Source organism: Salmo salar, chromosome 25 (assembly GCF_965601325.2).
Source record: "Salmo salar chromosome 25, fSalSal1, whole genome shotgun sequence".
In the NCBI taxonomy this organism is placed as follows: domain Eukaryota; kingdom Metazoa; phylum Chordata; class Actinopteri; order Salmoniformes; family Salmonidae; genus Salmo; species Salmo salar.
Window position 1 is genome coordinate 20,172,851 of NC_138315.1, and position 26,451 is coordinate 20,199,301.

Here is a 26,451-nt window from a genome sequence, read left to right on the forward strand (position 1 = left end):
GTTTGGCCCTGTCCGGGGGTATCATCGGACGGGGCCACAGTGTCTTCTGATCCCTCCTGTCTCAGCCTCCAGTATTTATGCTGCAGTAGTTTATGTGTCGGGGGGCTAGGGTCAGTCTGTTACATCTGGAGTATTTCTCTTGTCTTATCCGGTGTCCTGTGTGAATTTAAATATGCTCTCTCTAATTCTCTCTTTCTGTCTTTCTCTCGGAGGACCTGAGCCCTAGGACCATGCCTCAGGACTACCTGGCATGATGACTCCTTGCTGTCCCCAGTCCACCTGGCCTGCTGCTGCTCCAGTTTCAACTGTTCTGCCTGCGGCTATGGAACCCTGACCTGTTCACCGGACGTGCTTGTTGCACCCTCGACAACTACTATGATTATTATTATTTGACCATGCTGGTCATTTATGAACATTTTAACATCTTGACCATGTTCTGTTATAATATCCACCCTGCACAGCCAGAAGAGGACTGGCCACCCCTCATAGCCTGGTTCCTCTCTAGGTTTCTTCCTAGGTTTTTGGCCTTTCTAGGGAGTTTTTCCTAGGGAGTTTTTCCTAGCCACCGTGCTTCTTTCACATGCTTTGCTTGCTGTTTGGGGTTTTAGGCTGGGTTTCTGTACAGCACTTTGAGATATCAGCTGATGTACGAAGGGCTATATAAAAATAAATTTGATTTGATTTGATTACCCGTACATGTCACGTGAAATATGAGCATAATACTGATTAACTACAGAGCTGAGTGTCAGAACAGCTTGTTGTGACTGAATCAACAAATTTTTGGTGTAATTTATGATTACTAATTCACAGTGGTGTGAAGTACTACTTAAGTAGTTTTTTGGGGGGTATCTACTTTACTATTTATATTTGACAACTTTTACTCCACTACATTCCTAAACAAAATAATGTACTTTTTACTCCTTACATTTTCCCTGACACCCAAAAGTACTACTTACATTTTGAACGCTTAACAGGACAGGAAAATTGTCTAATTCACACACTTATCAAGAGAACATCCCTGGTCGTCCCTACTGCCTCTGATTTGGCACTCACTAAACACAAATGCTTCATTTGTAAATGATGTCTGAGTGTTGAAGTGTGCCCCTGGCTATTCGTTAATTAAAAAATCAAGATCATAGTGCCATCTAGTTTGCTTAATGTAAGGAATTTCAAATGATTTATACTTTCACTTTTGATACTTAAGTATATTTTAGCGATTACATTTACTTTTGATACGTAAGTACATTTAAAGCCAAATACTTTTACTCAAGTATTATTTTACTAAGTGACTTCCACTTTTACTTGAGTCATTTTATTTTAAGTTATCTTTACTTTTACTCAAGTATGACAATTGGGTACTTTTTCCACCACTGCTAATTCATACGGGAAAAAGATACATTTGACAGATCTCACTTCTAATTGTAGGCATGCACTCAGTATTGCCTTCATTTGTTTGAGAGGCCCATTCAGACTGCTAATTAATCTACTGTTGGCTGACTATCTCCTTGGTAACAGAATGTAAACATTCTAGCGACACTGCACAGGGAAGGAGAGCAGACATACACTGAATAAGCTGTTTAAACTAGAAGGAAGTTTACTTATAAAACAGCTGCTATTAAAATGCAGAACATTATATTTGTTTGTCAAAGAACATTGGAGTAAATGTGAAGCATGAAAATTGGGCAAAGGATTGAGGAAGATATTTCAAAGTCGGAGACCAAGAGTACTGAAGGTGAGTAAAGTTGTTCATTTCACTCAACTGCTGCTTTTCTTTTTCAAGACTTCTTGCTTTAACTATGTCCATTCTGACTGAAACCTGTAGTACTATTCCATTAATTGGTTCTAGAATGCTAATCTGTAAAGAACTCCCAAAATGGTTTAAATGACTGGTTGTCAGTCATGAATCCACTAGGACGCTGGTTAATGTTCCAGAGATGAATAGTTATTATTATGATGCCAGTCAGGCCTGTGGTTTGAATTAGTTCTAGTACTCTCTCATTAACTCGTCATTGTCTAAGTCACATCATGAGTCAGTTTTTGTGTCCCTAATGGCACCCTATATCATTGTTTCCCAACCCCAGTCCTTGAGTACCCCCAACAGCACACATTTTTGTTGTTGCCCCAGACAAACTCACCCAATTCAACTCATTGAGGACTTGATGATTAGTTGACAAGTTGAATCAGGTGTGCTTGTCTGGGGCTACAACAAAAATGTGTACTGTTGAGGGTACTATATACAGTGCCTTCAGACTTGACTTATTCCACATTTTGTTGTGTTATAGCCTGAATTCCAAATTGATTTAAACATATTTTTTTCTCATCCATCTACCCACTATATCAAATAATGAATGTTAAAACATGCTTTTAGAAATGTTAGCAAATGTATTGGAAATTAAATACAGAAATATCTCATTTACATAAGTATTCACACCCCTGAGTAAATTCATGTTAGAATCACCTTTGGCAACGATTACAGCTGAGTCTTTCTGGGCAAAAGCCTTATTCATATTGGCAGGTTGAAGTGACTCAAGTCAAACTTGAGCCATGTCACCAAATTACTGTTGTCTGAACTCTGAACACACACAAATCCAATTTGGTCGCTTGTAACTTGCTGTTTGGACAGTAATTATTCCAAAACGGATTTGAAAAACAGAACTGATTTGAGCACTAAGGCCTGTAGTGTGAACAAGGCAAGAGCGTTGCACATCTGGATTGCGCAACATTTGCTCATTATTCTTTTCAAAATTCTTTAATCTCTGTCAAATTGGTTGTTGATCATTGAAAGACCATTTTCAGGTCTTGCCTAAGATTTTCATGCAGATTTAAGTCAAAACTGGAACTCGGCCACTCAGGAACATGCACTGTCTTCTTTGTAAGCAACTCCAGTGTAGATTTGGCCATGTGTTTTAAGTTATTGTCCTGCTGAAAGGTGAATTCATCTCCCAGTGTCTGGTGGAAAGCAGACTGAACCAGGTTTTTCTCTAGGATTTTGCCTGTGCTTAGCTCTATTCCGTAAACATTTTTAATGTGAAAAACTCCCCAGTCCTTAACGATTACAAGCATACCCATAACATGATGCAGACACCACTTGAACATATGTAGAGTGGTATTCAGTAATGTGTTTTGGATTTGACCCAAACATAACACTTTGTAATCATGACAAAGTTAATTTCTTTGCCACATTTTTTGCATTTTTACTTCAGAGGTTTATTGCAAACAATGCATGTTTTGGAATATTTGTATTCTGTACAGACTTCTTTCTTTTCACTCTGTCATTTAGGTTAGTATTGTGGAGTAACTACAATTTTGATCCATCCTCAGTTTTCTCCAATCACAGCCATTAAACTCTGTAACTGTTTTAAAGCCACCATTGGCATGGTGAAATCCCTGAGAGGTTTCCTTCCTCTCTGGCAACTGAGTTAGGAAGGATGCCTGTATTTATCTAGTGACTGCGTGTATTGATACACCATCCAAAGTGTAATTAATAACTTCACCATCCTCAGATGGATATGCAATTATTCCATTTTATTTTCACCCATCTATCAATAGGTGCCCTTCTTTGTGAGGCAGATAAAGACATTTCAGCTTTTAATTTTTTATTATTTTGTAAAAGTGTCTAACAACATAATTCATCACTATGGGGTATTATGTGTAGGACCGTAGTGCATTACTTTTGACCAGGGGCCCTGCATCAAAAGCAGTACACTGTATAGGGCCCTCAAACACAACTCTGGACATCAAAGCCAGTTCCACTGCTTTTTTCATTGTTCCCCTCTAATTTAGAGGGGACTCCAGGTGCGTGCAATTAATTATCAGGTAGAACAGAAAACCAGTAGTTTCCAGACCATGTAGGGTAAGCGTTTAATACCCCTGGTATAGGGGATAACAGGCTATCATGTGAGGCAGTCATTCTCTGATACACATGATACAGTAACGAGAGGAAATGTCCTCCACTCCACTGTCCCTCTCCTAATAGAACTTATTATATTATAGTAATTATTATAAGCATGTGCGCTAGATTGTGTTGGAGTGAAAGCCTACTGGACGGTAGCTCTAAAGGAACAGGGATGGAGAGCCCTAGAGGCTTGCATCAACATTCAACACAAACATACTGAAGCCCCACATCATACGTGGAGGGACCAGATCTTGAAAGAAGAGAGTAACCACGTACGAAGTGTCCACAGCAAACAAACCAAGCTGAAAGGCAGCAAGTTACAGAGCAACAAAACAACCTTCACTGTTATCTCTTACATTCATCCTTCTGGCTTCTATTCACACCAACTTGTCAACAGGACCCTTGTGGATGATGGAAAGTAGTGAGAGAAGGGGTCTGGGGGCTGGTATTGAGCTGCTGAGGGGAGAGCTGGAGGTGGTAGGCCTGGGGCTGGAGGAGCTGGGAGATTGTCCCTGGGAGGAGGTGGATGTTCCCCGCATGGAGGGGGGCTGTACTCCCCTTATCACTGCCTGCCAGAGGGGCTTGACTGAGGTAAGCACCATTGGGGGAGGGGAATTTGGTTCAAGGGGAGGTCTGTCTGGTAAGTTAGTCTGCTTCAGAGACCCTTTGACTGAACTGATAAGATGTGATTAGTATTCTTATTGTTAGTGAAAAAGCCTATATATTTGAATGGAAACACAGCATGGCTGATATGCTTTATACAGACTTTGTTCTGTTTATGTGGTTGCACGTTTATTAGTCTTGCACATTGTAATCTATATTCAACAAAAGCATCACTGTGTGAATGAAGGAATATTTAAATCAAAAACAGATTAACATACTGTGAGGATGTGAACAATCCATTTAAACACAGGAAACACAGAAAAAATTCTAGACTATTTATTCCTCTCAGCGTTACAGTGACATTACTCATCAGTTGAATTTTTTCTTCCCAATAACAATAACACGGTGTCATGTGACATTGAAGGGGGGGGGGGGGGTGAAGACCCATGATCATTCTCTGGAGATACACTATCAAAACAACCACAATACTTTTTTAGTACTGTGTCTAAGGCCACAGGGGAAACAATTGATTGCATGTGTCCCAGGAGTTGGGTCTTTACGGCTTTTGTTTTGACTCTGTATGATTTAACAGATTTCACTGTTGCCAAAGCAAAACATGGCATTGTACTTTGTACACTGAGAAAACATGCAATAAACCCCATACTATTATGTTGGCTATCGTTTACTTGACCTTTGCCATTTTGAAATAGTGGACCAAAGCATGTCATTAACCCTACCCTACCAATAAAACATAGGGGGGGGGGGGTATTTTAATGTAAATTTTGTTGTCAGGTTGTACACTTCCTTCTGAAAAGAGGAGCCGATGTGACTCTGTGCAACCATAGCAACCAGACACCACTGCATGTGAGTCTTCCAGTCCTCCAGGAGGTGCTGTTATCAGCCATGTTCAGGGCTCTGCCCCACCAGACCCAGCTCCTCCAGGCTGCCTGGCAGGGAGACCTCCACTCCCTGCAGCACCTCCTGGTAAGTCCGCCTCCCCCCAAAACTCCTTTACAATGTCTCACCATAGACCACACACACACGCGCGCACAAGCACACACCAAGCGAGCACACAGTCACTGCCACCGCCACTGATATCACTCCCAACGCCCTTTACATTGTGTAACTGGAAATGTGATACACAACATCAGGTGCTTGTCTAACAACGGGGGTAGGCTAGAGTTTAGATTAGCACAAAGGACAGCATTGTGTGGATGCAGCCGAAGCAGCTATGAGCATTCCATCTGTAATCATCTCCAGCACATTTCTCACTTGACCTATCTTTGTTCGTAATGTGTAACTCTCAGGCACCAGTGCTGAGCCTATATCTCAATGTCTGTGTGTGTTGCAGGCCCAGACTGACCTAGTGGACGTGAACACTCAGAACCGCGACGGGCTGACCCCTCTAATGCTGGCTGTGAGGGACGTCGACCTGTTTGAGGAGCTGGACGTCCGGTTGCCATGGGAATACAGACCTGTGGAGGTGGTCAGGGAACTGCTGGCTCTCTCAGCGTAAGGAAACCAGCAGCAATGACAAAATCGCTTTGGTTTTGTTATTACAACAGCCTAAAACCTTACATTATTATAGAACCTTATTGCAAAATGACCTTATTATTACTGCAATACAATTTTATTACAATCTTACAACATAATAATATATTCCACCTCCCAAGCTAACAACTTCCTTGTTCCATAACAGCACTCACAAATACTTTTTCACATTGCCCCTGCATTTTTATTGGTCTATATGCTGCCTTCCGCTCTATAAATGATGTTAATTATTCTCCCTCTTTCCAAACAGTGACCTGGGGGTGTGTGATGTCAACGGCTGTTCTGCTCTTCACTATGCTGCTCAGATAGAGAGCCCCCTGAAGGACGAACTCATCTACATGATGGTTGAGTCCCTCAGACAGCCAGGTATAACATGACTTGCAACCAAGATGGTCAGACAATGTTGTTACTACAGTTACTGCTGTGTAATTACCAGACATGACTTTCAACCAAACAAATCCAACATAACACAATCCCGATTGTTGGTATGGTTTGATATATTCTCTGTTTACATTTGAGGATATTCCAGGGAAATACTTCTCTATCCAAGTACAAACCATGTGATCTGTTTGTTATACACATACTTGTACCACACCAAATCTGCTTGTTTGTGGCAGTTCGTTCTTATGACATCACAGCACTCAAGTCATGTGCAACATGATGCCTTTAAAGTTTTCCTCTAAAGTAGATTTTTTCAAATCGATACTGACAGAAACGCAATATGGATTTGACTTATCTATTAGCTTAGTGTATAGCACAGGAGGCTGCTGAGGGGAGAACTGCTCAAAATAATGGCAGAAACAGCACAAATGGAATGGCATCAAACACATGGAAACCATGTCTCTGATACCATTCCACGTATTTCGCTCCAGCCATTACCATGAGCCCCTTCTCCCTAATTAAGGTGCCACCAACCTCCTGTAGTGAATAGTATTGATTTAGTCGATCCGTGCAGTGTGTACTTGCGTAATCAAATGTTTTCCTGAGCTTGGAGGAGTGGTCAAAGCCAGCACTCATATGGGAAATCCTAGTGAATTCCTGAGGGGCTGAGTGTGTGAGAGGGCCTTGTTTCCTCTTGTGCTCAATGACTCCACACCTCCGTCTCATTCTGCCCTGGTCAACAAACAGCGCCCACACCCCTGGACCTGCAGTGCTTCCACCCTGATGAGCTGAGAGTAAACTCCCCCAGACCCTCTCCCTCTCTGACCGATGAGCTGAGAGCAACAAACTCCCCAAGCTCCTCTCCCTATCTGACCCAAAATGTCCTCATTCAGACTGCTGTCAGCACAGAGGTAAGTAAACGTCCGGTCGTACAGTTATGTAAGAAGTGTACAAGTCTGTAATTTTGTGGAGACCTACTTCATAATGTAATTTTGTTCACTGTCTGTTAACACATTTTAAGACCATCAAATATATTATTACAAGACAAGTTAGTTGTATTGCATTAACAAACAAAAAATGACTACATCATAGCTTCTTTCTCAAATGCATTAATTATTACTTAACCAAACAATGCCCAAATATCCTTAATCAATTAAAAGACTTAATCCATAGTGGCTCTTCCCCCAAAGCAATGGGGCCCAATTCACCAGAGACCTGAGTTAGATCAGTGTAATTGGCTGGTGGGGAGTCCGTGTTCTGACTAGCTGACTCTTAGATATATCCTGACTTTGCTTTGAAGTGGCCTTAACAGGTAAGACAAGGGCAGGGAGCGCAGCTGGCTACTGTCTGGTGTCTAATGACCCAGCCCACTTATTGAATAGAGGAAAAGCAGATGGTTGAAAGAGGCTATCCCAGGGGCACACAAACATAGCAGACTGGGCACTAATGTGAAGCTATATAATATTTTAGGGCCCCCCCCCCCCCCCCCCAGGGAAATTAAATGGGGGGGGAGTTGTTCATTATAGGCTCTGAGATAAATTTCAGTTGAACATAACAACCACTAGCTACAACAGTCACCATCGTCCTCCTAACTACACTTAGGACAGTGATATCATAGATATGTTTGTGGATACGTGCCAAATGCCACAGGGTTCAAGGCTACTTATGATCATTCTTATTTTCCCATTGTAGGATTTGCTGGAGTCTCCAGAGTGCGTTCTTTTATCCGACCATCATAAAGCCATCAATCAAGGTAAGCTATATTTCCCTATTGTGCACTGTCACCTACAGTAGGTAGGGTCTTGGACAGTGACTCCTTGTGTCTCTGGTCTGTGTGCCCTGTTGGCTCTACACAAGACCACCCCCTCCTCCCAAACACACCCTTCCCCTCTCTTCACACAATGGGCCTATCCCACAAAGAGACAGCCACAAAGGCCAGCCCTGCCATGGCCCAAGCTGATTGGGTCAGTGTGCTAAATCACTCCCCTCAGGGAGACACAATACAGACTCCCAGCTGGAAACCTTCCTGACTCCTGTCAGAAACACACAACAGAACAGAGTAGCTCAGAGAGCGAAAACGAGAGCGAGCGAGCTAGAGGTGTACAGCCCCTCTCAATCTCATTCTGTCATATAATCTGAGGAGGCTGAGATGAGGGTAGATTGGATTAACTGGCTCAGAAACAGGTAACGTCTATTGTTTCTTATGTTGTTCTCCAACCACTTTGTTTGGAAAGTACTGTAAATGCTAAATGTAATTTGTAGTTTTCTGCACATAGGCTGTGTATAGAAACAGTTGTGTAAAAACAATGTGTAAATAGTGTAAAATGTTTGGCATTATGCAGTGATAATAAATTGTATTATTGGTTCATTTTGATCTTGGTGAAATTCTACTGAGTTTATCATAAACAGTGTCATGGTGGAGCATCTGGGATCCAGAGTGGCGCAGCGGTCTAAGGCACTGCATCTCAGTGCAAGAGGCATCACTACAGTCCCTGGTTCGAATCCAGGCTGTATCACATCCGGCCGTGATTGGGAGTCCCATAGGGCGGCGCACAATTGGCCCAGCGTCGTCCGGGTTCGGCCGTCATTGTAAATAAGAATTTGTTCTGAACTGACTTGCCTAGTTAAATAAAGGTTAACTGGAAGAAAAAAAATCGGATTTGTCAGTGAACTGTTGTGATACTGAATGCTATCCTACGTGTAACAGAGGAACCATTCACTGTTGGCTTGGGACTTTTGCTGTTGACACACAGTAGCAGTAATGTCCCTGCTGTATGTGAAAGGTACATCAACCCCTACTGACCTCAGGCTGTGTTGGGTCCTGTAGATAAGGGGCTCTCCCTCTCCTTCCAGAGCGCCATGGATACTCTGATGGACATGAGGCAAGCCTACCAAGATCTGGGGAAGGGTAGCAGGTGGGCTCGCACACACGCTCCATGTTAATTAGAACGGCTATAAATTAATACAACAATACAGTAACCACAGAGCAAATTGACAGTCAGGAACACACCCAAACACCAACACCTGTTCATACAGACACACACAAACACTTATGCACACATCCTTGCAATTAACAAGCACTCTCACACACATGAACAAACAAATCCACCGTATGCTAGTCCCTCCTCCTTGTGTGTACTTCAACCCCCCTTCCACACCTCCCTCTCACTTACATAAATACAGAATAAGAAGCATCCAGTTACACGGTCAGGCCAGCACTCATCATGTCAAGGGCATGCCAATCTCCCCAAACAGAGAACAGAGGGAGACCGAGAGAAACAGAGGGAGGGAGGGAGAAACCGAGGGAGAGTCTACTTTGCTTTCTGAAACAGATCATTGTCTGTAGGGCTCTTACTGCTGAAAGAGGTCCAAAGGGATCTTGGGAGAATAAACCCCTTTGAAAAGTTCTCACTTTACAGCATCAGCCCCTGGCCAGCGTCCTTCTGCTGTGCCCTCTGTCTTGCGTCCACACAGAACAGAGAAAGTGCAATTGAAAGGGACAGTGTTCATTATTAGGACATTATATAAGATTACCCTTCGTCTCGGCTCCAGGTTTTGTGAATTATAGATGATTTTAATGAACCAAATTATTTTACCAAGATTACCTGTGAGAGCATTGTGAGGTGTAAAGGATTTATTCTCAAATCTAATTTGTTCTCTCTTCAGTCAAGGTTCGTCTCTACCCAGTCTGTGGCTCAGAGCCATACACTTAGACAAACTGGATCCTACACCGGGGCTGTTGAAGACCACAGGAAGCTCCTCCTGCCTGCCTGTTCCCCCCAGGCTCAGATGTGAAGCTGTGGCCCCCAGCCCGGTGACCCCTCACCCAGCCCAGCTGAGCCAATCTGCCCCCGGTCTATTGGAGCCTCTCCTGGACTCCAGCTCTCTGGTCCAGGCCCGAGTCCACATCCAGAACAGTTAGTAATATAATAATCCTATGTCTGCTCAAGGCTTAGAGGACAGTATAAGGTCAGCATGTTGTTGATTAATATGTTTAGGTAAAGGTCATGCTCATGAATGTGTTTAGAGAAGTACTCTTTGTTGAGGAAATGAGTTACATCATTTTGTGTTTGTAAAGCTTGGCACGTTCTTGTCTTGCAGGGCTTGGGTGTGGTGAAACGGAGAAAAAAAGCAGTGGTCGAAAGGTAGGTCAACTCAAATAAATCATGTTTTATTCGTACATCACATTTTCATACAGCTTCCTTAGTTTGTAAAACCACCTGTAATCTGCTATTTATCCACCTTTGCCTTTTCCAATCATCTCTGTCCAGGGCTCCTTCCCTGCCCTGCTTCCAGGCCCCATCAGGACCCCCAAGCTGTTAGCCCCTCTGGAGGGGAGGCATAGAAACGGAGGAGTGCTGCCCGGCCTGAAGCACCCTTCTCCCCTAAAGCCCATCAGCCTCGTGCCCCTGATGCCCCTGACCTCCATGTCCTCCATGACCTCCAGGCTGAGGAGGGAGAGGCTGGCCAGGACCAGGGTGAGCCCCAGAGGATCCCCAGGCACCAGGGAGGGCAGCTTCAGTAGCCAATCCTCCATCGACCTGGAGGTAGAGGTGGATGACAATAAGAGAGACTTAAGAGACATAAGTGAGACTACAGCAAAACAACACGCTGGAGAGACTTTTGAGGGAAGGTTGCAGTTGGATCTAGACTCATCTGGAAAGTTTCATGTTGGAGATTACAGTGAGGAGAACGCAGACCATAGGAATAGGGAGTCGACAAGACATCAGGGTGCCTTTCCTAGGGATAACAAGGAGGGAGTATCTATCAAATCTGACCCTGGAGAGAGAGGGTACAAAGCAATAATTGAGTTGAGGCACCAACTTAACACCGATTTGACGAATTTCAAAGATGTTAACAGCACTTCATGCTCTGAGAGGGACTGTGAGGGTGAGGTTGTGGCAGTGGAATGGACAAAGGTGATGTGCTCAGGGGGTCTCTCAAAAGAGATCACAAGTACTGAGCCAACTACCACATGCCCCTTTGCATCTAAAAATGGAAACAAAGATATTCAAGTTGATGACAATGCAAACACTAGTGTTGTGGATAACGCCAAGTATCAATGTCTTCCTTCTACTGTGAATGTCACACTACCTGAATTAAACCTTCCTACAGAGAAAAAGATCAAACCTATCAAGCCTGCCAAGAACAAAGAGAGAAGAGGCAGCACTAGTGTCCAAATCAATCAGTCTTTCAACGTCTTGGCACACAAAGATCACATTCGGGGGAACAGCAAGTCCAAAAGCAACCTGAGGACTTCACCCATTCCTTCACAAGTCAAAGGCAAAGTCAGAAAACCTCCTGATCTCATCGTCAGTGGGATAATCTCTACAAAGACTGGTCAGAAAAGCACAGACTCAACCTCTGTCAGAACGAGGGTTACAGAGCCCGTACAGCCAAGCTGCAAAAGGCTAAACAACGACAAAAAGGCACTTAAAATAAAAGTCCCTTGTCAGAAACATATTCAGCAGAGGGAACCGAAAAGTGCCAGACAAGCCAAGACTGGGTCACAACTGGGGACCCTGAGGGCCAAGTCAGCCGTGGACTACATCACGTATAGTGATATCTTCCAGGAAATCAACACCGGGGATGAGGGACCAGTCATCTATGAGATGTTTGCCGGCCCGGTGTTTGACAACATAAGAGTTTCCAGTTCATGTGAGAGGACCAGACAGGTCCAGTCTGCCCCATCTAGGAAGACCCAAACCCACAGGACCAAACACAAATGCCCTAAACCAATGGAGAGCATAAGAGTGAGGCGAAGCCCAGTGGACAAGGCCAAGCAGAGGAAGAACAGGGCTATTAGGCCTATATCCAGGGGAAAGTCGCATCTGACGCCTATCGCCATCACGGATGACAAAGACGACGTGGTGGTTATTTCTGGGCTCGACTGGCAAATCCACATCCAGACTAAGACTGAGCTGGTCCTCGGTAAATATGGAGAAGAGACCGTCTCTCCCAGCACACCAGAGGTTCAGGAGGTGGACCATATGTTGTCACTGTCAGTGATAGAAGAAGTGCTGTCTATGTCCAGCCATGCGCCAAACCCACTAATCTCTCACCACCGGCCGAGAGACAAAACCTCTCCCAGTCAGACAAAGACTAAACTCACATCTCATTCTGACCCAGATGATGATCACCTCCATGTGCTGCACAATAGGGGACCCATGGGGAACAACATGTCAGAAAATGAGAAAAACAAGGCAAATCACTTGGACCATTCATCCACCCCATCCGATTGCCCAGTGCAGCCTAAGATCAACACCTGGACCTCAGGTAGCTGTGACAGCAGGACAGTGTCCCCTGTGTTCCAGAAGTTTCTGGATGATGTGGGGGAGGGACCACTGACCGATGACCTGCTCCGTTGTCTGGCAGAAGAGCTGATATCACTGGATGAGAGAGATGGTGGATGTCCAGAAAACAACTGTGACTCAGACCAGAGGGAATTCAGAAACGATTCTGAGCTGAGATGTGAGAAGTCATTACCGGGGGTAAGTTGGCACTAGTGGAGTACCTACACCAATTACAGCTAATCATATATACACACACAAATACTTGTGGTTATGTGTGTGTAACTTCCTACCCTGTGCCCCGTCCATTAGGATATTACATCACCTGGAGAAGTGCTCAGTGGGTCTGGGTTGGTAGTGGATGATGCCATCACCTGGAGGAAAGGAGAAGTGCTGGGCAGAGGAGCTTATGGAACTGTGAGTATGTCAGCTTCTCAATATGCCTTGGAGAAAAGGAAAAGTTACATCACAGAAAAGAGAACCAATCATGCCAACACCCAAACCTTGCTATAGTTGTATAATCCCATATCAATACAAGGCTACCTTCATTTTATAGATATTCAAATGAAACAGTCGAGCTAATCTCTAGGGTCTCAAATTAGCACCCGAGCCTGTCTGTAATAGGAATTTTAAATAAGTTTTGTCTTTAAATCCTAAAACATCATATTTACGCTGGTTTTAGGTGTTCTGTGGACTGACCAGCCAAGGCCAGCTGATAGCCGTAAAACAGGTGGCCCTGGACGCCTCAGACCTCGAAACCGCAGACAAGGAGTACAACCGCCTACAGGAGGAAGTAGACCTCTTAAAGAACCTCCATCACAGCAACATTGTGGGATTTCTGGGCACCTCTCTGCGGGACCACCTGGTCAGCATCTTCATGGAGTATGTCCCCGGAGGCTCCATCGCCAGCGTGCTCCACCGCTTTGGCCCCCTTCCGGAGCGTGTCCTGGCCCTGTACACCCGTCAGATCCTGGAGGGGGTGTCCTACCTGCACCTCAACAGGGTCATTCACAGGGACCTGAAGGGGAACAACGTGATGTTGATGCCTACGGGAGTAGTCAAGCTGATAGACTTCGGCTGCGCCCGCCGTTTGAGTTGCCTCACTCACACACACAGTCATAGTGACCTCCTGAAATCGGTGCACGGCACGCCCTATTGGATGGCGCCAGAGGTAATCAACGAGACGGGTCACGGCAGGAAGTCGGACATCTGGAGCGTGGGGTGCACAGTGTTTGAAATGGCCACGGGGAAGCCGCCACTGTCACACATGGACAAGATGGCAGCGCTGTTCTACATCGGGGCGAGGCGAGGCCTGATGCCCTCGCTGCCTGACAGGTTCTCAGAGGACGCCAGGGATTTTGTTCAAGTCTGTCTGACCAAGTGAGTTGATTTACAATTCTGTACTACATAACACTTTTAAAGGCATAGTTCAACTGAATGACTGGATGTTTCCTTACCTTGAACGTGGTCTCCAAATATGAGGATTGGGATCTACACTCTGGGTTTATATAGAACGCTACGAAGGCTAAAGTAAAAGTGTGGATTAACATTTCAGTAATTTAATTAGATCAACAATTACTAAGTCAAAGATGAATGTGACAACTCACCAACAGTCAGTAAATCATGGTAATAAAAGGGCATGCAAGTTGAATAACATTCTGTCCTCTTTGCAGTGACCAGAAACAGCGCCCGTCTGCAGAACAACTATTGGACCACCCTTTCATTCCTAACAATGTGATCTTAGTTTAGGACCTACACTCAAAGTTGTTAGGAAATAGCGCCAGAAGTGCCAATCAGGAACACCTATCAATCATTTATATAACATGTCCAAATTGTATATTTAAATTCCCTTTCAAATGTATTGCTTGAAACTTAGATACATTCCCTAGGCTATTGCAAATAATTCCTTGAATTTTTGGGGCACCTTTGATACAAAGAGCATTTGTCAAACATATTGCATCCATACTTTTCATATAGCATACAGTAAATACCAATCATACAACATGGGTCATGTTTTAAGGTAGTGGTAACCGTAAGATTTATTTGTAGAACAAAAAAAACTAAAATGGATGTCACGGTTTGCATTTGCCTTCTTGTTGAGACCAAACCACTGTAATAATGTCTGTGCCCAAGAATATAATCACTATCAGTACTGGGGAAATTTACCATCTTGGCCTCAATACAAACTGTCTGCACACTGAAATAAAGGACTAACCAGTCAAAGAACAGTTACTATTGTGTGTCCAGAATTGAGAACGATATACTCCATATATATATTAGGAAACTGACCCGTTAGAGAACAAACAGCCTACAAGCCACCGTACTGTATCAACACTGATGGAACGTTAAGCCCTACAGCCTTTACTGCTAGCCTGGTCCCAGATCGGTTTGTGCTCTTGCCTACTCCATTGTCAAGCCATATCAATTACATAAGGAGTTGGCAAGAGAGCAGAAAGACTGGCATCCAGGCTACTTTTCTGCTGTTGTTTTCTTTCACCAAACATAAACAATACTACATTACTTACCTACAGCTTTGTATCTATGGGCTATAGCGTCAAGCCAAGTAACAATTTTGTGTAAATGCTCTTCACAGCAAAGGTTAGGCATGTAAACGTTATAGCACTATTATTATTGTCCTCTTCTCATGTATGTCTTTAGTTTTTTTGTGTGAGGCAAAGCCTTTGGCATCCAGCTTAAGGTAATCTTGGAAGTCCAAAAAAAAAAAAAAGTGTACAAATTGCATTGCCTCTGACAACATGCCAGGTGGTTGGTACTGTTTGTAGGGTCTGGATTGGCTGAGTTGGAAAGGTCGAAGTTCAAGTGCCATCTCCTGGCAGCCAGCCATGTGTAATACAGGCTCTAAGCACAACACAGGAATGTGGCAGTCAGAATCACCGATGATAGGACTCCTACATCAAGTTACAATAGTATTTTTCCCCAATATATATATATATATCTTGTTATATAGTTACAAGCAGCTCCAAACCTGAGTATTTATGGTATAGCTTTTTAAACATACAAAAATGTATGTACATTTATCTTTACTTTCTGTAAACAGCGGTCAGCTTTCTGCGTTATCCCTTTGATGATTGCATGCAGATCCTACATACAGTATTCAGCATAAAAAAGGAAAAACTAATTCAAGAGAAATTAACAACTAAAAATCCAACTTCCATTGGCAGCCATGTTTGGCATGCCTTTACTTCTGTCTGAGCTAAGCCCCCTCCTGGCAACACGGAGGTCTACTTGACATGTTTTCTCACCAGAATGGATAACAGCTGTGACAATGCTGTTTAAATTATTATTTGGAAAAAAATATTCGAAATTGCACCTTTCGTGCCTTTTCAGTATTTATACTTTTTCCCCCTCCGAACATGGAGATTTAAACTCGGATGACCCCCCCTAACACTCACACACGTCCGCATTCCAAGACCCATCCTGAGAATATGGAGGACAAAGCAGCAATTACACATTGAAAAGGGCAGGACTATACCAGCACTGCCAAAAGATCAGATGATCAGGAAGCATTAATTTCTCATTTTTTTGCCGCAACCGTTGAAATGTCCTACACTTTCCGTTATATTTTTTACTTTACCTTCCTATGCTTTGCTACAAAGTGTTCATGAGTTAATTCCTTGGGCACTTGAGAGAATCGAGCATGTCAAAAGTGTTTGTAGTCTGCCCGATGGCAGAAAACGCCCGCACGGCTCCCTCAAGACTGCGGTTCTCCACTGGCTTCTTGTCCAGTTTCACTAGGGCGTTGAGATGTTCGTAGCCCACCTGGTATGTGACAGGGGGAGGAGGGGGGAAGGGAAGGTTAAAACCAGAGCTGTGACTGAGACGACACACACTGTGACTGAGACGACACACACTGTGACTGAGACGACACACACTGTGACTGAGACGACACACACTGTGACTGCAGCTGAACAGAGGAACAATGAGAGGAGGAGGAACTACCTGCGCCGCCCTTGGAGCTTTTGCTCGTTTTGGAGGAGTGGTGGTTGTGGCTTGCGACGTGTGGGTGCCCCCTCTTGCGGGAGGAGCTGGAACCAGAGCTAGGGGCCATGCCCGCCACCCCCTCAACACCCCCCAGCCCTAGGGGTCTCCGGAGGACGGCTGGCCCGGCCCCCGCTGGCCCCTCGGGGACCCCTCGGCCGTTGCCACTGTGCTGTGCTGCATGAAGGTGAGAGTGGCCGTGCTGCTTGTGGTGGTGGCGGTGGGTTGAGTGTTCCCGGTGCTTCTCCTTGCTCACTAGCGGGCTGGAATGTTTGCTCTTGGCCCCGCCCTCATCAGAAGAGCTGTGGCGCTCCGAGGACACCTTGATTTTCATCTTCAGCTCCTCTTTGCTGGCCACGCCCCCCTGAGAAGGAACTGGAAGGCGGAGTTTGAGTGAGCCCCCCTTGTCCCGTTTGTCAGAGGGGACCTTGTCCTGGCCTGGCGTGGCCAGCTTCATTTTAAGAGGGGAGGCAGTGGTGCTGCTGCTGCTCCCAGGGTTAGGGTGGAGCTGCATGTGTTTCCTATGGTCTGATTGGACAGAGGAGGGTATATATGAGTCCCTGCCGTCAGGCTCGAAACTCTGCTGCTCTGCCCTGCGTTTATGCTGCACCGCCAGCTCAGCAGCGTGCTTCTCTCTATACTTGTCCAGGGACATTTTCTGAGCCGGCGGGGGCGGTGGAGGGAAAACTGGCTGCTGTTGCTTCCCCACACCCCCTGCCGACCCGACCTTATGTTCATGTTTAGTAGGGTTGAACTCTGTCTTATCTGGTCTGTTCGGGTTCATTGGAGCACCCTGCTGGAGGCCAAGTGCATCTGTTTTGAGGGAATAGCTTCCTCCCTCCAAGCGACCCCCCGTATCCTGGGGCCAGTCGCTGGGGGCTGTGAAGGTGTAGGAGCTGCCCTGCATGGACGCGATAGAGTCCAGGGAGAGGGGCCCACTGGCGTGCCCTGGCAGAGGGACAGGGAACGATGAAGCGGCCTTGGAGAAGGCTGAGTTGGAGACCCCAGGGATGGCATCTCCCAGGGAATGTTCGTGGACCAGGGAGGGTCCTGGGTAGGGGTCGTTTGCCTGAGAGCCATCTCCCTTGGTCTTCTTGGCAGCTTGCGTGGTCTGGCAAGTGGGAAAAGAGAGAAAGATGGCGTGAGGAGGCGATTTTGCGAAGGGCATTATATAAAACTGTACAGCAATAAAACTACACTGAATTAAAATCAGCAGACACAAGACGCTCTAGTGTTTAACGTGAGTAAGAGGTCTTAATAATTCACTGGTGAAAAACTGAAGCTTACCCTCCAATTTCGTATCCTCTTCAACCTGCTCGGTGTCTTCTCCAGAATCTGAAGGAACTCATGCGTCAGTTCTGAAGGCAAGGAAAGATCACACTTGGTTTTAACACCTAATTCATAGCAATGACATATCGCAAACATTTCTCATTGACGAAAACAAACTATTCTTCTAAACTATTGTAACTGTGGCTTTTCGACTATGAGCATGAATCAAAATCAAACCCTCACCATCGAGAAGCTCCAGGGTGACAGAGTTGTCCACGTACTCCCACCAGTGTTTCCCGTCAGTGGAGACAGGGATCTCCCAGTTGGACCATTTACAGGCCAGGTGGATGCAGACGCAGGCGATTACTGTGGGCTTGTGTTGCAGGCAGAAGGTGGTGAGGTGGAGGCTGCGTGAAGAGAGGCCGGAGCACAACGGGTCACATGGACGAGAGGGAAGAAAAAACAAAGAGGGGAGGGGGGAACAACGTTAGTAACAGGTGCTTAGGGCTGAGGTAAAACATAGAATACACAGTATTAGAGAAGAATCATTATAACAGAAATGTTAGACCCAGATTGACACAGTTGCACACTTACCAAAATAACAAACAATGACTGACATGCAGATTAGACCATGAGTCAGTTTCACATTGTGGCTACCATCCTAGTGTTTACCACAAGGAGCTGCAGATATAGCAATAACTTCAATTCTAATTAAAAAGATGACTAGTATTTTTTTGTGTGTGGGGAAAGTGACCGAATTTCACCCTTTATTGAAACATCAACCGCCAATAAATAACACAGGAACATTTTATGGCAAAGTAAACTCAAGTTAATTCAAACACACTCAATCTGCATTCATCACTCATAACTAACTGGTTATGGTGAGACATGCATAGAAATGCCTTCTTCTGGTCAACTCTAGTCCAAGTTGGTTTGAGTTCTAAAGAAGCTGAGTAATAGAGAACTAGATCGAGCTACAATACTGAACCTTACAATATTTTCTAGCACAGAGAGCTAGATAGCCTACCATTTGAAAGACCGTGGTAAAAGCTGGATGGTAACCTTGTGTCACAACAAGTACAATGCCTGGACGCTAGACAAAACGCATATTATGGGGAAAAATGTTATCCATCTCCTGTATGACTGCGCTGCCTGAGACTAGTGCGCACACAATCCTGAAAAACAACAGATCAGAAGTTCCAGAATTCACCATGGTGACTAACCTTAGTATTTCTATGGTTTGAATTCTACAACAGACATTCCCATTCAAGTCAATTATATTTCTATGCTCCTACTTGCTGTGGCTGGTCATTGGGTTCAGTTCAGGCATTAAGGAGGCATTTATCCTCAAATTACAGCGATGTCTCAGGCACAGCGTCAACCTCTTATTCTCCTTGTTCACTGTCTATAAGCCTCTCCAGTTCTAACGTGTCAAACCCAGCCCAACAGGCCGCTTTTGGAACACAACGCTGTTTTTGATATTTGTTTCTATAAAAAAAGATATATATATATATATATCCATACGATTGCTGAATCACAGCACCTTAATTAAGACTAGGCCTAACAGAAAAGCAACTATCAAAATCTGCGTCCAGACACTGTAGTTTGTTTTGAGGGCATTCAACAGTTGGAAACAAAAAGGCTCTAATTAAATCCCAACCCAACATGTCATGTTAAAAGTAACCCTTTAAGGACCTAGTTCTACGAGAATTTGCAGAACATGAACTGTGAAAGGTTGATTGTACGCGAAAAGCCAGAAACCAAGAATAATACGTATGATAATGGGCAGATGTGGCACCAAATCAGTATTTTACCATGCTAAGGTGTATGAAAACATGAATTCTCCTCTTCAAATCTAATAAAAACTTGCCATTTGAGCAGGTCCTTAATGGGTTAACATCAGAAATGTAAAATTGCCACTTCCATTTCTGTTTTATATACAAAACAGCGCATTCGGGAAGTATTCAGACCACTTGACCCTTTCCACATTGTTACGTTACAGACTTTTCCTAAAATGGATTAAATCATGTTGTTTTCCCTCTATCTACACACAATATCACAATGACAAAGTGAAAACAGGGTTAGAAATGTCTGCAAATTAATTCATTTAAAACAGAAATACCTTATTTACATAAGTATTCAGACCCTTTGCTATGAGACTCGAAATTGAGCTCAGGTGCATCCTGTTTCCATTGATCATCCTTGAGATGTTTCTACAACTTGATTGGAGTCCACCTGTGATCAATTCAATTGATTGGACATGATTTAGAAAGGCACACCTGTCTATATAAAGGTTCCACAGCTGACAGTGCATGTCTGAGCAAAAACCAAGCCATGAGGTTTGAAGGAATTGTCCGAAAGAGCTCAGAGACCGGATTGTGCCGAGGCACAGATCTGTGGAAGGGTTCCCAAAACAATTACTGCATCATTGAAGGTCCCCAAGAAAAAAGTGGCCTCAAACATTCTTAAAAATGGAAGAAGTCTGGAACCACCAAGACTCTTCCTAGAGCTGGCCGCCTGGCCAAACAGAGGAATTGGGGGAAAAGGGCCTTGGTCAAGGAGGTGACCAAGAACCCGATGGTCACTCTGACAGAGCTATGGAGTTCCTCTGTGGCGATGGGAGAACCTTCCAGAAGGACAACCATCTCTGCAGCACTCCACCAATCAGGCCTTGATGGTAGAGTGGCCAGACGGAAGCCACTCCTCAGTAAAAGGTACGACAACTCTCAGACCATGAGTAACTAGATTCTCTGGTCTGATGAAACCAAGATTGAACTCTGGCCTGAACGCCAAGCGTCACATCTGGAGGGAACCTGGCACCATTCCTACGGTGAAGCACGGTGGTGGCAGCATCATGATGTGGGGGTATTTTTCAGCGGCAGGGACAGGGAGACTAGTCAGGATCGAGGGAAAGATGAATGGAGAAGAGTACAGAGAGATTCTTGGTGAAAACCTGCGTCAGAGCGCTCAGGGCTTCAGACTGGGGGTGAAGGTTCACCTTCCAACAGGACAACAACCCTAAGCACACAGCCAAGACAACACAGGCATGGCTTCGGGACAAATCTCTGAATGTCCTTGAATAGCACAGCCATTGCCCAGACTTGAACCTGATCAAACATCTCTGGAGAGACATGAAAATAGATGTGCAGCGACGCTCCCCATCCAACCTGACATAGCTTTAGAGGATCTGCGGAGAAGAATTGGAGAAACTCCCCAAATACAGGTGTGCCAAGCTTGTAGCATCATACCCAAGAAGACTTGAGGCTGTAATCGCTGCCAAAGGTGCTTCAACAAAGTCCTGAGTAAAGGGTCTGATTACTTACGTAAATGTGATACAACATTTTTTATTATACGTTTACAAAAATTTCTAAAAAACGGTTTTAGCTTTTATCATTATGGAGTATTGTGTGTAGATTGATGAGGAAAAAAACAAATTTCATCCAGTTTAGAATAAGGCTGTAACGTAACAAAATGTGGGAAAAGTCAAGGGGTCTGCATACATTCCGAATGCACTGTATATGATATCATTCCACTAAAAAGTATTTGGTTAACTGACTTAAAAATGTTAAACTTATGAAAATACTTAAAACTATTTTGTGAAATTGGAAAAATACAAATAAAAAGAAAATAGGGTATTGGTACTTACCAGGATGACTTCTACGTTATGTTTACATCTGTGTAATCTTTAGCTGCTATTCAGGCTACCAAAGTGTCTTTTTAGACATATGCACTTGTGTAACCGAGCAAACGTGAGGTTCTAGCGCACCACTACACTTCACATTGTGCATTCAACCCCACTGTGCCAACTCTGGTCCCTTGTACAATACACCGCACTGCAACCGGGGCCGGTACCGCCAAACGCCCCCAACCTGGGGGGCAAGGAGGGGGCTGGCGTCCCAGTAGCCACCGGCGCATAGAGGGCCGTTGGACACTGAAAGGGTACCCTGCATTAAAGGAAGCTATAGTGTGCAGTAGTCACAGTGCAACAAAGGAGGGTCAGGATAACAACCTGTTGGTAGCCATGAAATAGGAAGTCTGTGCCAGATCCTTGCTTGCTGCAAGTGAAAGAAAAAGAGGGTAAGTTTTTGCCAACCAGTAAGCTCCGATAAGGGTTATCATTAGAAGTTCACAAATTGTACATCATGTTTTGTGAACTTGAAGGTCAACAATGACTTGTTGCACAATCATTATGTCAGCATTATCTTCCCACCCACCCACATTAGAGGTTGGGTGGACTAGAGGGCATGAAAGAGCAAAGAAAGAAGCCTCTACCTCTCACTAGCTGGGAACATTTCACCACATCAGTGTGTGGATGTTCAATAGTTATTTCAAATCCTGGAACAAAATACATGACAGGTGAGTTTCAACAGTAACACAGTTTGTAGATTAAATGTATTAAAGTAATGTTCTATGGTTCTTCCCCTCTATTATTTATCACAAGAGCACAGTCAGGATAACATGTGGACTATGAAAGGGAGTTCTCATTTCTTTCCATCCAAATAAGGGTGAGTATATTGGTGTTGTATAATCGAAATGGCCAGATGGTGGCCACATAATTAGAGTATTTCGTAGTCATAGAGACCACAGATTGGAACATGCTTGGGACTGCTGTTTGCCAAGATCTGAAATTCATCATAACAGAAGAACATTTTGACCTGCGCGGGTACAATAGAATTATGACATTGAGGAATGATCAACATCTTACCATGACAAACCTAATTTAAACAGCCGGAAAAATGGCAATTCACCAATGCCTGGCAGCAATGAACCAACAGAATATTCAAACACTTTGTAGACAAGATCAAGCTCTCACTATACGCTCACTCCGTCAGACTTTACTTACCTAAAGTCTGCAGCACTATGGTTTCAAGTATCACCAGCTCTTGAGCTTGCTGGAGGTATGCCTGAAGTTCAATAGACAATCATTACATGACATTTATAATTTGTCTATCCATACCTCTATTTCAAAGCCCAATTCCAAACTGTAACAGTATTGTTTTCTTAGTGTTAGTGGTTTCAACTCAGTCTCACTACTAGGAATAATATTAGCACTCAGATCTTGCTGAGAGTGGACTGAGACATCAGTCTGACAAAGCCTGAAGATTGTCACCAGAGGGCGAATCTAGATTGACAAAGGAGAATATACGCTGAGTATACCAAACATTAGGAACACCTACCTAATATTGAGCTGACATCAATAAGGGACCATAGCGTTCACCTGGATTCGCTTGGTCAGTCTCATGGAAAGAGCAGATATTCTTATTGTTTTGTACACTCAGTGTATACTAACACTTTGTATAAACCTTTACACTCAAACCTCAATACAATCACACAAAAGAAAGTGTTCAAGCCATTGACAAAATGGGACAAGGTGGGAAGGGAAAATAAAACCTACAATACCCATACTACCCAGACTTACATTACTCTTTGTATCAAGTGGGGTCTCTTGAGGGTTTAGACAAGCATGGGCAACTTTAATAACATGCTCAAGTTTCCGAGGTTGCTCTTCAACTTTCGCAGCTAGGAATAAGGTGGTTGGAGAAATTATCTGTAACAAAATAAATTGATTTGAATATATTAATATGTAAACATGTTGCAAATTGTATGGAGAAAGCAGAGAGTCAGGCTGACTATAGATAATGAAGAAAATAAAATACTTACATTTCTGTGGAATTTGGTGAAAGAGTGGAACATATAAAATCTATGCATGTAAACAATTGCTGTATTTATTGTAAGTTGTGAGCTGGAGAAAATGGGTTAAGGAAATCAAATATATTTCAACTTGCCCTGTTTCACCAACTAGCTAAAATTATGTATTTTAGTCCACAGATCACAATTGCGTTTACAATCAGTCCAATTGTGATATTTTTTTTGGGTCCTTTGACCAATCAGATGAGCTTTAAAATCTGATGTGATCTTTTTTCCCCACTGATTTATCTTTTGTCCAATCACAATCGGGCTGCCTGTATAAACGCAGCCATTGTTATCCATGATATAAGCCATTCGTTAATTAAATCAAGTCAATGAGATGTGGCAACTCCTAATCATTTGATCCACGTTGTGTTGACAATGCTGGCTAGATACTAGCGATCTATTAGTTAAGGTACAGTAGCTACATACATTTTATCCAGTAAGCAAAATACTAACATGGCAACCGAAATTGACAAATACAACAATGCACGTTCTGCTTTACCTGATTGAACTTGCCCGCGCCAACTAGCGATAGATAGCAAGCTAAGCAACTTAGTCACAACGAACTAGCTAACTTGACAGGACCGTTCAATGCTACTATAGCTGGCAAGTGTTGGCATGCTGGGCAGCTATCACTTGTCTAAGCGAAGGAACTATGATTCATCATTAAACATCAGCGTTAGCTAACTAACATTTCAGTTATGGTAACTAACAAGTAGTGTGCTAGTTAGCTGCTAGCATGGCTAGTTTGCTAACTAGCGCCAGAGAGATGCCCTTTATGTTGAATGTAGGGTGATGTTTGCTAGTTAAACTTGGATGGATAATAACCGACACCACACTGGCACATTTTAAATGTTCTACTATGACAAAATAACGTCGAACATAACCTGCCTCTAGCGCGTGCCCCAGACACGGGCCTACAAAGAGCGCTATGTAAATCCTCCTTCCTTCGACATCTGATGACTGCAAGCTCGTATATAAAGGATACACGTTGAGTCTCTGGCCCATGTCTTGAATGAGGTTAGCCGCCTGCTGTCGGTAAGATAGCTCCCTGTCCGGATCCACTCCCGAACGGCGGGACGGCGTGGCTTCGATTTGCTCCCGGGTGAAAAACCATTTTGAAGAGGATCCCCGGCACGCCGCCATAGCTCTCCAGTTTTCACACAGCACACCAAGGACCGAATGGACGCATGCGCGGCACGTACCGGAAACCACAATAGTTTTTCTTCGATAGCTTTTTTTGACACAGCCAAACCAACTGGTAGTGCATCATCGCCACCATTCGTTCTGGAGTGTGAACTTCACGATTCTGATGTGTAGTTCAATGCGCACATTTTTTATTAATAGGCTCATTTTAATTCGGTTACAGCCGATAAAAGCAATAGAGAGGAAGAGGCGAATCTTGGCAATATGGGGTAGCAACGCCCCTTTCCCAATGATCCCTCTACCTACATGTCCTGATGGACAAAGATAAAATGAACAATGAACCAAAATTGTTAACAGTTCCGGTCTGCTTAAGGGGTGGCTCTCCCATTTGCACCAATGCATTAGCAACTGGGTCTGGTCTTCTTAGTTCATTGATTGTTTATGAACCAGAAAAAAAAGGAGCAAAGGAGATATCTGCTGATGGAGGCCCAGCAATGGCAGTTTATGGTTGTGACTAGATGGCGTACAGCCAGCAGGCTAGGAGAGCATTTGAGCTAACCCACTTTTCTAACCTCAACCAAATTTTTCCAGAACCAAAAAATATACATTTTCAAGGAACAGAAACAGAACCTGGAACAAAAGTGATCCATACTGTTCCATAACAGAACCATTAATTTAAATGCATGGGAACCGGTTAATAAATGTATTTAATGCACCAGGCATTTTTTTCTAGTCCCACAAAAAAACACCTATGCAAAGCCCTCACTCTGTCCCTCAGAAATGTATTCCAGTGTTTGCCTGCAAGCTGAAAATCTTTGCCTGTGCGTGTTTTTTTTGCTACCTGCTCCTCCCCCTTCAAAGCATAGGCTACTGTACTGACATTACAAGCTTGATTCAGAAGCAAGATGTTTAATTAGCTAGATAATGCATGTCACAAGAAGATGCCCAGTGTCTCAAGCCTCATCAACCCTCTCTAGCTCTCACCCCACCCGCAAAATTTCAGTCGCATCTTGCGCCATAGGCTACACTGTCTGCCCATCACGCATGTAAATAATTAGCTTGCCTACTCTATCCACACTTGATTGGTGAAGTAATTTAATGAGCTCAATGTAAAAAAATACATGTATTTCACAGGTTAAAAAAGGAGCAGAAAGGAACGATATAAACCAGTACTTTTTGTTATAAAAGCTTTATGAATGCATGCATTAAAACACCTACAGTAAAGTGTTACCAAATATTTTCTGTTGCAATCTTCAGTTGGCTCCTCTTATATTAAATGGATAAAAGTATTAGTGTGATATAATGCTTACTTGAGAATGTAAGTGCAGTTTACATTCGGCCATAGAATCAATTACCAAAGAAATACATATTTTCAACTTCTGGAATTTACATTTTCTCAACTTTTTTTCGGAACATAAAAAATGTGCCCGATTTCAATGTCCAAAAAATACATATTTTCAACATCTGAAAAACACATTTTCAACATCCGGTTAATACGTATTTTCACCTTTCATCCAGAACCTAATATTAACCTAACTTCAACATCTGGAAAACACCTTTTCAATGTAATTTTGTAATTTTTCGACGTGATAACTCATGAGGAACATTTCAACAAAGAAATTTAAG

At 43.7% G+C, this 26,451-nt stretch overlaps 2 protein-coding genes across 3 annotated transcripts; one reads left to right on the forward strand and one right to left on the reverse strand.

Moving 5' to 3' along the window:
* The first annotated feature begins 1,530 nt into the window (after positions 1-1,530).
* Positions 1,531-14,952, forward strand: map3k19 (mitogen-activated protein kinase kinase kinase 19). The gene is made up of 14 exons (XM_014173459.3): positions 1,531-1,732; positions 4,293-4,486; positions 5,291-5,482; positions 5,850-6,010; positions 6,300-6,415; positions 7,178-7,341; positions 8,123-8,183; positions 9,258-9,345; positions 10,097-10,347; positions 10,532-10,575; positions 10,702-12,921; positions 13,033-13,137; positions 13,403-14,100; positions 14,394-14,952. Exons 1-14 carry the CDS (start codon positions 1,672-1,674, stop codon positions 14,467-14,469), a joined length of 4,431 nt encoding a protein of 1,476 aa, XP_014028934.3. The 5' UTR covers positions 1,531-1,671; the 3' UTR covers positions 14,470-14,952.
* On the reverse strand, positions 14,729-24,877 carry LOC106586308 (cyclin-T2). 2 transcript variants are annotated; one of them, XM_014173462.3, is made up of 10 exons: positions 24,668-24,877; positions 23,650-23,731; positions 23,408-23,536; positions 22,832-22,892; positions 22,261-22,323; positions 21,998-22,043; positions 18,232-18,395; positions 18,007-18,077; positions 16,681-17,830; positions 14,729-16,500 (listed from the first exon to the last, which is right to left on the reverse strand). In XM_014173462.3, exons 1-10 carry the CDS (start codon positions 24,823-24,825, stop codon positions 16,433-16,435), a joined length of 1,992 nt encoding a protein of 663 aa, XP_014028937.1. In that variant the 5' UTR covers positions 24,826-24,877; the 3' UTR covers positions 14,729-16,432. The 2 variants fall into 2 exon arrangements, 1 of the variants encoding a protein (XP_014028937.1); XR_001324169.3 differs by lacking the exons at positions 14,729-16,500; positions 16,681-17,830 and having other exon boundaries at positions 21,635-22,043.
* Between the last annotated feature and the right edge of the window lie 1,574 nt (positions 24,878-26,451).

Bases quoted from the DNA above. Each gene is read 5' to 3' on its own strand.
- map3k19 (XM_014173459.3), top strand. From the start codon at position 1,672: ATGAAAATTGGGCAAAGGATTGAGGAAGATATTTCAAAGTCGGAGACC. The intron at 6,011-6,299 runs GTAAGGAAACCA...CTTTCCAAACAG, and splicing joins GAACTGCTGGCTCTCTCAGC to TGACCTGGGGGTGTGTGATG. The intron at 7,342-8,122 runs GTAAGTAAACGT...TTCCCATTGTAG, and splicing joins AGACTGCTGTCAGCACAGAG to GATTTGCTGGAGTCTCCAGA.
- LOC106586308 (XM_014173462.3), bottom strand. From the start codon at position 24,825: ATGGCGGCGTGCCGGGGATCCTCTTCAAAATGGTTTTTCACCCGGGAG. The intron at 23,732-24,667 runs GTATCCTTTATA...CATTTTCTCCAG, and splicing joins ATGGGCCAGAGACTCAACGT to CTCACAACTTACAATAAATA. The intron at 16,501-16,680 runs GTAGTTCCTCCT...GTCACATACCAG, and splicing joins AAGCTCCAAGGGCGGCGCAG to GTGGGCTACGAACATCTCAA.